Source organism: Bubalus bubalis, chromosome 16, assembly GCF_019923935.1.
Source record: "Bubalus bubalis isolate 160015118507 breed Murrah chromosome 16, NDDB_SH_1, whole genome shotgun sequence".
Lineage (NCBI taxonomy): Eukaryota > Metazoa > Chordata > Mammalia > Artiodactyla > Bovidae > Bubalus > Bubalus bubalis.
Window position 1 is genome coordinate 20184150 of NC_059172.1, and position 13890 is coordinate 20198039.

Consider the following 13890-nt stretch of genomic DNA (forward strand, 5'->3'; position numbering starts at 1 on the left):
TACTGGGAAGTGTCCTCAGAGACAGCGCCTTTACTAACAATCCCTTAAAACCTAGGTCAAAGAATCATTTCCTGGCATTTAACTAAGGAGCAGGGATGGGAAATGGGATGGGACACTCAAAGGGGCATGACTTACCTGCTAAAGCCCAGCTCTTTCTTATAGCACCACAGCACCGAAGGCCGAGCTTTCACAGTTGCTTTGGACAACATGTGATGGAGTATGACTACCTGCCAAAGAAAAAAGCCACAGACTCTTAGGGACAAAAGAGACCTCTGGGATGGCCAGGCCCAAGACCACAAGGCAAGCAGCACCCAGGTTGGGACTAGAAACCAGATCACATACACTTACTCTTGTGCTCAGTATCAAAAGCTGTTAACCTATCTGCTAATAACTCTAAATACCTATTCATCACTTTCAAGAAACAAAGGAACGTTCCCACTAGGCATTTCACTTAAAGAAAACACCAAAGAGACCTTAATGTCATTATGTGTAAAACCCCAGATGGTCCGTAACATGCTGACTCTCTGGAACAGGACAAAAAGCCAGGAAGCATTTACCAGGTCTTACCTGATCCTTCCCTCGATCTCCAACCACAACAAAAAGAGACCTTTGCCGCTCAGCTACCCCATTCTCAATGAGAATCCGGATTCGGTTATCCACTTTCTTCCGATGCATGGTGAAAAATTATCACTAAAACAGAAGGAAAGGAAACACAACTGGACATGAACATCCAGGTTCTGGGTGAAAACCATTAGTTGGCTGCCTCCTGTGGGACAGGAGCTGAACTACACACATTTAAAAGTATTTTTTTAACCCTCAAACAACTCCCTAGGGAAGACATCAGCCTCCTTTTTTGTATTAGGAAACTTAAGCTTGTAACTGCAAACGTGTAATCTGACTCTATCACAGCATGACTGAGGCTCAGAAAAAAAAGAGATGAAGGAAGAAAAATTCAGGAAACAGAACTTCTAAAAATACCTCAAGAAATGTATAGATTAAAAGAACTGTGTGACTTTGCTATGTATCTTTTGTACATTTTCATGCTTTTAATCTTAATCACAATGCTAAGGACATTCTGATAACATTGTTTTGAAATAGCTGTTTTGATAGTCTTAATAATAAGTCATTTAAGATTTGGCTTAAAAACATTACCAAATAGTTGACCTAGGGTATGTCCCCTTGGGCTTCCCTGATAGCTCAGTAGGTAAAGAAACCTCCTGCAATGCAGGAAACCCAGGTTCGATTCCCAGGTCAAGAAGATCCGCTGGAGAAGGGTTAGGCTACCCACTCCAGTATTCTTGGGCTTCCCTCATGGCTCAGCTGGTACAGAATCCGCCTGCAATGCAGGAGACCTGAGTTTGATCCCTGGGTTGGGAAGATCCCCTGGAGAAGGGAAAGGCTACCCACTCCAGTATTCTAACCTAGAGAATTCCATGGACTGGCAAAGTCCATGGGGTGGCAAAGAGTTGGACACGACTGAGCAACTTTCACTTCACTTAGGCTTGAAAGGTGAAGAAAATGTTCCCATGGGCATGGAAAGCTATAATTCACACCCCTCTGGAGGAGTTTTTTAAAAATCAGAAACAAAGTTAAAAAACAAAAAGAAAAGAATTAAAACCTATGATATATCCATGGGAAAATAAGGAAGTTTTCAAAAATATTTGTTCAAAATCACTTTCAAGATTTATCTAAGGATATGGATATAGATGCTTATTAGAGGAAAACATGGCAAGATATGTATATGTATATATCTTAAATACACATTTAAAAAAAACCTTAAATGTAGTTATTAATGGACAGTGAGATAATGGATGATTCTTATTTTGTTCTTTTGGGGAGTTTGTTTTTTTTTTCTTCTAATTAACATATATTACTAACAAAATCAGAAGAAGAAATCAATGAATATTACTATGATGGAATGCGTACAATTGCTTCCTCAAGGGAAGGAAAACTATACCTAAGCCTGTACAAAGAGATTTCAAGTTATTGTGATTACATATGATAGAACATTGCATCATTACCATAATAGATACACCAAAAAACACCAGAAATATCAATTGTTTCTACAATTAAAAATAGAAATGACATGTCACTTAGACTCTCCAGTGTTAGCTGCATTCTACACACAAAGCTCATTAACTGAAACTTAACCCTGTACTGTCTTCCTAAACTCTCAATCCAAACATGGATTTTAGCAGTTCTTTCTTACTGTAAAACACTATGTCACAACCAATGGCTCTTATTTTATAAAGAAAGGACCCAGTATAAATACTCAAATACCACCAAGGAAGAAAAATGATGGAGACATGATTCACATTCAGGTGCCCTCCTGATTTCAAAGTATGAACTGTTTCCAGTTCACCAACCAGCTTGTGAGCTCAGTTGCCAGCCACACAAAAAACCCCACCACCAACCAACAACCAATTATTACTTTTTGTTCTAGTTACTGTGGGAGTCCCCGAAGTAGTACCAAATAAAGTCCTGACTTCAGAGTTTTCATTTTCCTTAGAGAAAATATTTAAGAGAAAGAAATGAGGGATAATCTGCCTAAAGACAGATAAAATTAGATGTAACACTAATTGTTACAGACAGGTGAAAGTCTGAGATTACTGTGGGCTGCAGTTGCCAAGGAAGGCTTAATGGATGAGGAAGGCCTTGATGGCAGAGAAGGATAGTTATTCTTCAGTATTCATTTATCAGCCAAACAAATATACATATTATCTATGCACCAGGCCATCATTCTAGGTGCACTGGTAAACAAAATAAAGTCCTGAGTGTTCCTGCTGAATACAGAGTATAAACGAATGAGCATAGTGATGCAGCTACCAGCTTGGGAGGATCTGGATGAAATGAGATAGTTTCTGTTCAATGCCAGGTGCTGCCATCAGGAACTGTGGACAAGCTCCGCGGAAACCAAAAGTGTTGTCACTCACCCACTCAACCTACCCCACTCCACCCCAACTAGAGCCCCTAGAGGGAAGCGATCAAGTCATGCAACCCTCAAGAGTGCTTAGAAGCAGAGGGTCCTGTCATCTAGGAGCACCCGGATGAGGTGGCAGTCGTGATAGAGCGGCAGTCGGCATGTGTCGGGCACCAGCACTAATGCAAAGCCTTCGTCCTGGAGCCAGTCTCATCGGGCCCAAAAAGGACGCCGACGCCGACGCCGACCTCGGCACCCGCCCCCAGCCATCCCGTGAAGGATACCTGCGCCCCGAGCCCGGCGGACTCCAGCCAAGAGCAAAGCGGAAGCACGTGGGGACACCGAACTTTTGCGGAAGAGGCGGGCGCAGCCTAACGGATGTCTGGCTGCCGGCTCTCACAGATCACCCCTCCGCGACGAGCGTCTCGCTCGGGCGCTTGAAGGCGGGGCGTGCGCCGACGCACTAAAGGAGCGGCGACGGCGAGAACAGAGCTTTTCAACCCGGTCGCTGAGTGATGACGTCAGAGCTCGCGGGGCGGAGCTGTATCAACCGCAGCTGTACGGTTCGTCTCCGCTGGCTGTAGCAGTGGTGCTGGGTGTCGTTTGCCTCTCCAGGTCAGAATTAAGATACCGTGGCTACGGAGGGCAGAATAAGTAGATGTTCGCACCCGCATGGCCTGTCACTGCGTGGAGCTAGCTCGGGTTCCCAGACAGGCCCAGGTTTTGAGTGTTAGCCTGGTTATGCGAGATGACTGGCTCCCAAGATGTGCGCATAATTTTGAGTCCTCTTATTTTAAATAACGTCCTAATGTGACAAGATAGGGAAACTCAATCAGCAGACCTTTCTCGTTCAGCTCACTTGACCCTCCTCATCCTCAGTCATGACCTCGTAGATTTGTCTGGGAGTCCGTAAGTTTTCTACCCAATATTATTGCCACTGTACTTTGCAGGCTCTTTAGGCCTGTACCTGGCTGTCAAATGCTGGAGTTCTTATGAAAACCAGCTCTGGGGTTCTGCTCTGTTTAGTTACTTCCCTCTACCCCACCCCTAAGCGAACTGTCAAGCAGTTCACTTTAAAGGCCATATATAGTCATGAATTTGGGGGGCCAGAAGGTTGAATTAAACACATTCTGCTCAGCTTTTCTCTGATGCCTCTATCAGCCAAACTAATTTCCCTTTCTACCTTCAACTCCGTCAAATCAAAATGTAATTCTGTAGCTACAGACCTAATCAGCACCACCCATGAGGTCCAACAACCATAATTTCATAATTCCCTGAACAAAATGTCAATATGCTAGACAAGATAAAAATGATCAAAATTTTCCTATCCCTTTTGAAGTTTAACATAGTCTTGGTAAGAAAAAGGTGATCAGAAAAAAATATTCAGTGAGTAAAAACTAACGCACACAGAAGACATGGAAGTACTGTGAAATGGTGACCTGGAGCAAAGACCTTAATTTAGAGAATGAGCCTTAACATTCTTTTTAATAGTTGAGTGGAAAGCTTTCCACACATGAAGTTTCCAGGACGGTGAAAGTCTCAGCAAAGCATTCAGTGTGGCCAGAGTACAGTAGCCAAGATAGAAAACGGTAGGAAATTAGGCCTGACACATTAGGCACATGGGCCAGATTTAGGATTCTAAGTGTGGCATGGTTTCTAGGGAAACAACTGGAGTCTGAATAACAGGGAAGTGACAAAACCTGATTTGCCCTCTAAGGCTCAATCTGACTGCTCTGCAAGAAAACTGTACTACAGGAGAGCAAGAGTAGAAACAGAACCATCATAAGCTACTATTGTTACCTGTTCTGATAGTGGTGGTGGTCTCAAGTGCTCGCTGACTTAGGATATATCCTGTTTTTAAGGTAGAATCATATGCATTTGCTTAAGGACTATAGATACAAGGTATGAAAGGAAACCAATGATATCAAGGTATTTGCTCTGAGCCACTGGATATACGTCCATGAACAGATAAATCTGAAATACTCATGACATTCAAAATCAAGACATGAAGTTTGGGTGTGTTTGAGGGAGTTTAGGACCTAGAAATACTTCTGAGTGACTAAAATGATGACTGTAGTCAGTAATGGGATTGGTTAAGATCAACTAGGGAAGAATATTTGCTAGGGATGGAGTCTGCAACCAAGTCCTGGAAAACTCAGTAAAGGATACTGAGCAGTGGCCAGATAGAAATGTGTAGAACCCATTCACAACCACCCTGCACTTTATGTTGTAATCATTTCTTACACGGGCTACACCAAGTCATCTCTTGCACCATAATATTTTGCTCTCAACACTGTTGTCTTTGCTTTTGCCACTGGACTGCCAGGAAATCCCCTGCCTTGAGTGTTATTAAATGGCAATTTTATTAGGTGACCCACCATCCTCGCCTCCCCCAATCCCAACCACTATACACGCAGCTTAAAACTTACCTGTTTCCAACTCCCAAGAAACAAAACTTACCATGGAATAGAACTACAAAGCTGTTCTCAGTAGTCCTTACCTGTTGCTTCAGCCTCTCTAGCTCTATAAAACCTATACTTCACTCTAGCCAGTTTCTCAGTCATTGGCGATTGGACTTGGACATGCAGTTCTCTCCCGTTCTTTACCAGTTTACTACTCCTCATCCTTCAAGTCTTATTCACATCAAAAATGTCTTTCCTGATAATTCTGACTAGGTCATATCCTATCACAGCCTTAATATCTATATCGTCAACCATGTTGCTGCATCATGGCTTTTGCTGTATTTTAGTATCATCACATCAACATCTTTGATCAGATTGATAAGAGCAGGAACCAGCGATTCTGTCACCACTGAATGCTTAGTGCTTGGAATGGTGACCTGGCAAAGAGGACCCAAATTTGCTGAATGAAGCTTTGGTGTACTGACTTAATACAGTGACTCCCTAATCTAAATACAGTACTTACAGAAAACCAGTACTAAAAGAACAGTAAAAATTGCCTTCACTGAATCAGGTTATCTTTCACTACTTACATACTCAAGGAGTCAGTCTTCTGCATGAGACTGGATTAGGCTTCAGAACCGCTGTTTAAGGTATTAAGATCCCAATTGAGAAGAATTGTAGTAGTCTAACAAGGTGAGACTAACAGAAATTAAGGTTTTATCCTCTCTTCTCACAAGTAGCACTTCTTCACTTAGAGCTTTGCTCAGTGGTATAAACAACTAAAGCAAACTTCACTCAAGGACAATTAAGGTATCAGGTTTTAATATGATTTAATCTAATGTAATTTAAAACATTCACTAGTCTTTTCCAGTATATTTGTAGAATTCAAAATGGGAAAGGGTATAGAATGAACCTTAACAAATTATTTTCATATTCCTGAGGGTTTTCCCTCCCCCCATTAACTCTTTAGAAGGGATAATAAGCTTAAGAGCAATACTGATTTTTTTAATATAACTTACAGTCAATAAAACTTCAAAGAGTGCTTAATAAGAACTCAAATGGGATGAGATTCAAAAACTCAGATGAGATGAAATGATGGGTTTTAACTTTGTGCTTACCTGTATCCAATTCCCCCTAAGATAGATTATTGAAAATATAATGAACAATACAAATTTCCTAAGACACTTAGGAGGCTGAATATTCAACTACTTTCTACATTTTATGAACTGGTTGTTAACAGAACATCTGTTAATTAACCTTCTGAGAATAAATACACATTCTCATGTCTCTGACGTCTCCCACATCACGGAGTCATATATATATATATATATATACATAGGAGATTAAGAACAGCAGAAGCTAGCTGATTAAAAAAAAATACTTAACGGATTTTGTTTTAATATGAAGATAACGATGATCAGAAAACCTCTTTCAGTAATATTCTTTAGGGATATTAAGATCTGAAAATAAAATTGCCCTAGCCAAGGTAATCAATGACACTGTAAAGCTTTAAAACAGAAGTCTCATTATTCTCATGAGATGATTGATACTGTGCATTTAAATGAAAGTACTTTATATATGGCATCTTGCTATACCAAGCCACAGTGCCACATGTGACAACCATCTCTTTTCAACTCTGCTAGAATATGCATTTGCCCACACAAGGCCTCCTGCAGGGAGGACAAGCATCAAGCATCCACGAATTATACAGAACACTTAGTACCAAGACTCAGATCTTAATGGGACTTTTTAAAAAGTTCTCTGCCCCACAGAGAGGTGCTCCTTTAAAAAATATAGTCTGAATTGAGGCATAAAAATTTTAGATTTAGACTACAATGGTAGAATGCCAAAAAAGAGGTATAATCTCTCAAAAAGAACAAACGATTCTTTTAAAAACATACATAGAAATAATCAAACTACTAATACCTTTACACATTCACGACATCTGCACTAATGCATAGAAGTTTGAAACCTAGAAAGCATTTTTCCCCCATCCCATCTCTGAACTGATTCATAGAGATCACTGTATAAAGAACTTATTTCAATTCTGATTTTAAATGTCATGAAATTATTTTCTACACAGATAGCAAAGTTAGTTTTATATATAGAAAGATTGTATGCACACATCATCTAGGGATTACCCAGTAAACCACAAATATTTTATCTATCTGCCTAAAACAAAACAAACATATGGTTGTGGTACATCCCAGGCAGATGTCATTTAAAGCACACAAGGGGAGGTGCTAGCAGAAGAAATACTTATTTGCAAAAGTAAACAGATAACCCTTCCAATATGATGTACCACAACCACACATGAGAAAAGTCAAGAACTTCTTTTATTTTAAAATAAACATTGAAGATTCCCCCCTTCCCCACCACCCTACAAAACTTTGAATGTGGAATGTTCAATAGCCTATCCATTTTAGAAGGTTACAAAACCAGCAAAAACTCCAGTTGTCTAATGATGAATGTTTGAGAATAGTTTTATGGGTTTAAGTAGCTGAGCACCTACTGGAAAAAGTCCTTAGCTAAAGGCTGAAAACTAAATTCAATTTCTGCACAGAAAATACCATTAACTTAGTAGCCTTTGCTTAATATAAGGTGGGATTAATTTCCCATGAAGTCAAGTGGGATACAACAAGCAGCATTAAGTTCATAGGCACACAGAACTAGTGCTCCAACTGCTAGCACAAATTTCAACATCATACATAAATTACTAAACTGTCCATCGTCATCAGGCTTGGGACTCTCTCTATACATCTATGGGAGGGAATCACCACTTTGAATATAAATACCTCCATGTGAAACAGATAATTCAGTTAGGGTTAGACAAAAGATAAGTGCAAGTACTGTAGAAATAGCTGCTGGAGATAACCATAAAATTTGTAACACTAAACTGCATGGGGTGAACCACATAAGCTGCTAACTGTTGAACACCAGTGTTTCAAGATACAACTTTTATAAACATGTTTTATTTGTTTGCTTATACCATCAGAAGTGAAACTATTGACTGTCATTTCCCTAAAATAGGGAAATCAATCTAAAACACATACTGGTGCTTTTCAAAAGATAGCAATTTAAAAGGGTGGCAGCAGCAGGCATTTGATGTCTTTTTCTTTTAAAAACTTTCAGGCTGCAGGAAAAACATGTAACCAAGAGTGTTATGATTATCCATTAGATTTTCATCAGTACCTGTACCAATTTAGGTGACAATACAGCAAGATCCAAGGATTAGTGACAGACAATGTACGTCATAAGGAATGATATATACTACCAATCCTTACAAAACTCATTGTCAAAGAAACGGTTAAGTGTTTGAAAGGTATCTAAATATTTCACATTAAGTACAGAAGCGGCCATCAAGATTATATCCCTTAATTGTTGCATATTTTTCAAAAAGTGCCAATCAAAGCCTAATTTTGCATTTTGGCTTTGTCTTATACAGTATCAGCTGTTAAAAAGCAATTTACATGTGTCTTAAACCACAGTTGTCTGGCCAGAGGGTGAACAGTGCCGTGTCAAGCCTAAGGCTGGCACCAGCCTTGTCTGTGTGATTAGGGCCCGTGCATAATTTGGTATGCATCTAAATGTTCAGTGCTCCAGTTTAAGTGGAAAAGCTGTGAAATGCAGTTGTTCTGCCAAACCACACTCCACTCCTTCCATCTTCCTTTCAAGGGAAATATTTTAGTTTTGTCAGTTACCATTGAATGACTCTAGGGCTGATTTGTAGATTTTATCCAATGTCAGAAGTCAATCTTGCTTTATCCAAGCCACTTCAAATAACTATGGAGATATCACCCCATTAAAGTATATTATGTTTTACTCCTAAGCAAGGGTGAGGAATCTGAGTATCATGTGCAAGGCTCAAGATGACGCTTAGGACAGAACATGCAGAGTAAAAATAGTTTCCTTCCATATCCAGGTAATATAAAGCTGACAATTGTAGTCCTGTCTTTATGGGATGAAAACAGTCCCTTTACAATAAGGTTCCTGAAAGGGAGAACAAATAGATAATAACTCTTCTGGTAACATATTATGGTACACTGGCCAGTGTGTTTTTGGCGATTAAACATAATCCTGTGAATCAGATTAATTCACTTGCTGAGTGTTCATTTGCGGCATCCCTCTGTTGGGTCTTGGGGGCCCTCCACGACCTAGAAGACAAAAATGGCATTTGGTTTTTCTTTCAAATATTATTTGTTTTGCCTTCAAGCAGATTTTCATCTGAAGTCAAGAAGCATGTGGGCAGCTTGTCATATTATTAGGTTTAAGAGGTCAATTCTTCAGTGTTCAAGTTTCACCTGTCCTGGAAGTTGTCATGCGCAAATTTGCTCATGTTCTCTAGTTAAAAGAAGAGTAGAGCTAATGGAGTATTCCACCAGTACTCATTCATTCATTCATTCAACAAGTATTTATTGAGTGCCTACTATGTGCCAGGCACTGTCACCAGGCGTTGGAAATAGATACAGCAGTGAAGACAGACAAAGTACCTGCTCTCATGGAGCTTACATTCTAGTACACACGCTAGCTTACATTTCAGTGGTAACATCATACTATCAAAATTAATAAAAGCACCAGAATGAAAAACAGACCTTATTACCTAAACTGTTATAAAGAAACTACATAACATTCAAAATTGTATAATGACTTGTAACAGAAAAAGTAACTTTTTACATGCTGTTAAAACAGATTTTTAGCTACCAGTCAACTCAACTTTCATTGAATATGCTACAAGGTGAGAAAGAACATAACCCACATTCACATGCAAATATCCTTTGATACTTCAAGTCAGTAATTCCCAAGTGATCCATAATTTAAAAAAAAAAAATGCACCTTTTTTGCTGGCCAGTTTCTACTAGCATTGAAATTAAAGAATTTTGTAATTCCTCCTTAATATACATTTGTATACATATTATGGCCAATATCTAGAGGAAATCAATTCAACTTCCCTCAAATCAGAGAACCATTTAGAACTTCAGATCGTATGAAATGCTACCTCTAATTGTTACACAGATTGACTTCCTACCCAAATAGGAAGTAGTTTTCCTATATTAAGAGACAAAACAAAAAACTCTTAAACATGTAATTTTTAAGTATAGTCCTGCAAGTTGGTTATGAATTTGGAGGCTTTGTTTAAAACTCAGAAATAATGACATTTATATCACTAATAGTGGTCCAAAAGTCATTGAAATTTCAATTTTCTATCACTTCTAAATGGTTCTCTAAATGTAACTATGGCTTATCCGGCCATTAAAGGGTTTCTGGCCCTAAAATATAATAAGCATGTTTCAAAAATGAAAGAGGAATAATAAATTTATATAAATGTTCAATCTCATTCCAAAAATGTCTTACAAAAATGTTTCGGTTTAAGTACTTCCTAAAAACATTTAGCAGGTTTTAGGACCTGAAAAATAATTTGCAGTTGGAAAAACACTTTCTTGAGGAGGAGAAATGTTCTAGTTTTCAAGACAGTTTATATAGTAACAGGGATAATCATTCAAAAAATTAAATTTGGGTTCAAGATAAGTTTTAGAAACAGAGCATTTCATTTAATCCCTAGCAACAACTCTGGAAATGATAAATGTATTCCTAACATGTAACCTACATGCAGACTATGAACAGCTCTTCCAAGGCCAGAACAGAAGCTCCACTTAGGAGCTAGGATCACCACCACAAAATATTACCTCGTGGGGCTCCCCGTGGTCCACTCTGCCCAGAGCCTCGCTTGAAATTCTGCTGATATCCATCCTAAAAGACAAGCTAGTTAGTACTGAAGAAAAGGTAATTTTTAATGCTTACTCTATTCTTACAGTCTTTTATAGCATACAAAATTCTTTGTTATTCTTTTAGACATTTAAACATAGCATTGCTGTAAGATATTCCGTAGTAGTACTTCTTTGATTTTCAAGATCAACGAGATACACTTCTTTGCTCATAAAAATCACTGTGTTTAGAAAACTATTAAATGAATCCCTATACTGAGTGCTAAGGAAAGCAAAAGTCATCATTCTCCACAAAGAAGTATCTTGTACAGAGGTTCAAAATTAGCCCCAAATTACTTATTCTAGTTCGTCAAGCAACTACATTAGTTCCTTTCACTGCGGTACTTAGGTCAGGTTTATATTTTTAAACAATTTCACCTACCCGCTGATAGCCAGAGTAGTCCCGGGGAGCACTGAATTGAGATTGTGTATAACCACTGTTTGGAGTGTTAGTAGAGAATGAAGGGCGGTAACCATCATATCCTCCTAAAATTTAGGACAAGACGAAAAAAAATAATTTTTTTTTTTTTTATCTTAAGGAGTTTTTACCTTCTCACTACTGACCAAGGAAGAACTGAAAAACTGTAAGCCATGCTAGTTATTCAAACTAATTTCTAATTTCCTACCCTGATCTAATTTGTCTCTATTGCCTTAGAAGATGAAACAACTAGTTACCCATCCTTGCACATACACACACAAAAAACAACAAATCTCCATAAGGTCTCGTAATTTATAGAAAGCACTATCCCTTACAGGACAGTGGTAGATATGGGTTTAATAGATACAAAATACTCAGTCCCAATTCTGCCAACTTAAATAACTCTTATCAACACATACAAAAAAAAAAAAAAAAAAAAAGGTTTACACTGTACCTAAGAAGCAAATGCAGAGATACAATTTTTTCATAAAAAACATGACATATTTCTATATACTGTGCAAATCATAAAAGAATATGAACTTTCTTTTGGGGGGTTTTGTCTTTACCTCTGAATCCATTAGCAGGTCCTCTGTATCCATTCATCAAGCCTCTAGCACCACGGGAACCTCCACGAGACACACCACGACTGTTGTAATAGGGCTGACTGCTACGTGGAAATCCAGTGTTCTGCTGAGGAGGCTGCTGGTGGTTACCAGTCACTTGATGGGGCTGGTCCTGAGAACCATGATAAGTGCCAACCACTATAACAGAAAGAAAAAAATACATATATACATGTATACACACACAAATACACACACCATTACAATCTGCCTGATTTCCTATATGCTTTCTCGCTTAAGAAATGTCTTACAGTCTCCTCAAAGTTTAATTCTGTCCTTAAATTTTCATATTAATAACAGAGAAAACTACACATTAATGAAATCCCTGTCTTGCTCCTACCCCTGTACTAAGCTAAGAGAATGAAATTCTCCAACAATAATTCCAGATCTCTGAGAGCACGCATTGTGTGAAAGCACACCGTTCTACCCTTCCAAGTGACTTGAAGAGCTGTATTATTTAAACATCTTCTGAGAGGCACCTCTGTATAGCACAAATGACCTACAATAATCAAAAGATTTTATGTACTGAAATACTTAGATTCTGTACCATTTAATTCTTTTCATTATAATAAAGCTCCTATTGCTAGTTTTCTTATTCCTCAAAATTTCTCTTGATATTTGTTAAAACATACAAAAACATACCTTCCCCATAGTTAAGCAGCTATAGCTAGAATACTCAGTTACAAAGATAAATCAGCAGAGGCCTTCAACATATACCCTATCATAATACTTGAGTACATTTCAAGTATCTTTAATGCACAGCCAATTTAGAAAAGAATTAAATAGTACTCACACTGGCACTTAACCCCCTGAAGTGAAGGTTCTATTATTGGAAGTATGGAAGTATTCTAGTATGGAAGGTTGTCCATACTCTTAGATCCCTCCTCCTTCCACACTGGGGAGAAGCCTAAAATCTAGAAACCTTCAAAAATAAAATAGCAAGGTACATTCCTGGTATTACCCCAATGTTCATAATTCACAGGAGAGAAAAAACAATGCTAACAGTAACTTAGGGAGATAAGGAAGGTATAGACCAAAGGAAGAGCCATACTCAAGGAAGAAAAAGTCAGCAGCCTCCAGTCAGCCCAAATCTCGTATGTTTGGGCAGAGAGAAAAGGTAGTGTGAGTCTTGAAAATTTATCTGACCTACTTTGTATCTTTAAGAAATCCATGTTTATGAGTTCTCAGAATGCTATTTTGCAATGAAAAAACTATAGAGAATGCCTAGGAAGAAAAGGCTCTTTTTTTTTGAACTATGTAATGGACCAAATACACCTAAGCACAATATGATCTTTCTATATAAATTATCTTTTACTACATTCTCAAAACATAATTATAAAACAAATATCACAAGTACCAGTAACATTTTCTATCCATAAAGATTCACTCAGGAAATTCCCTGGCGATCCAGCGGTTAGGACACGGGTTTGATCCCTAGTGGGGGAACTAAGATCCTGCCATGACACATGGTGTGGCTATAAAAATTTTTTTTTTTTTTTTAATAAAAAGATTCATTCATAGGCAGGAAGAAAATGGTCAGAAGAAGTGAATTTTCAACTTTGTCAGTAAGAACTTTATTATCCTTGGTCAAATCTCACTGCAAGAAACTCAAAGCAGAACAATTAAAGTGTGATCTTTATTTTAAAGATCCTAGTTACATGCACATAAAGCATAAGCACGCACTTTTAGTCCATAATAAAAAAGTCAAATATCCTTGCCAGATCTTTTTTTCAGGTCATCCTTGATGAGATATTAATCCAAAACTTCT

General features: G+C 38.3%; 2 protein-coding genes across 2 annotated transcripts in view; both read right to left on the reverse strand.

The window, feature by feature from the left end:
• Nucleotides 1-3361, reverse strand: part of NAT10 (N-acetyltransferase 10) — a 38166-nt gene extending 34805 nt beyond the window's left edge. Inside the window, exons 1-3 of the mRNA XM_006062385.4 lie at nt 3205-3361; nt 568-690; nt 136-227 (exon numbers count right to left, since the gene is read on the reverse strand). Coding sequence (XP_006062447.3) covers nt 136-227; nt 568-675 — 200 coding nt within the window. The 5' untranslated portion in view covers nt 676-690; nt 3205-3361. The remainder of the gene's footprint in view (nt 1-135; nt 228-567; nt 691-3204) is intronic.
• A 4279-nt stretch (nt 3362-7640) lies between these two features.
• CAPRIN1 (cell cycle associated protein 1) overlaps nt 7641-13890 on the reverse strand; it is a 35152-nt gene continuing 28902 nt past the window's right edge. Inside the window, exons 16-19 of the mRNA XM_006062386.3 lie at nt 12069-12263; nt 11467-11570; nt 11007-11070; nt 7641-9476 (exon numbers count right to left, since the gene is read on the reverse strand). Coding sequence (XP_006062448.2) covers nt 9412-9476; nt 11007-11070; nt 11467-11570; nt 12069-12263 — 428 coding nt within the window. The 3' untranslated portion in view covers nt 7641-9411. The remainder of the gene's footprint in view (nt 9477-11006; nt 11071-11466; nt 11571-12068; nt 12264-13890) is intronic.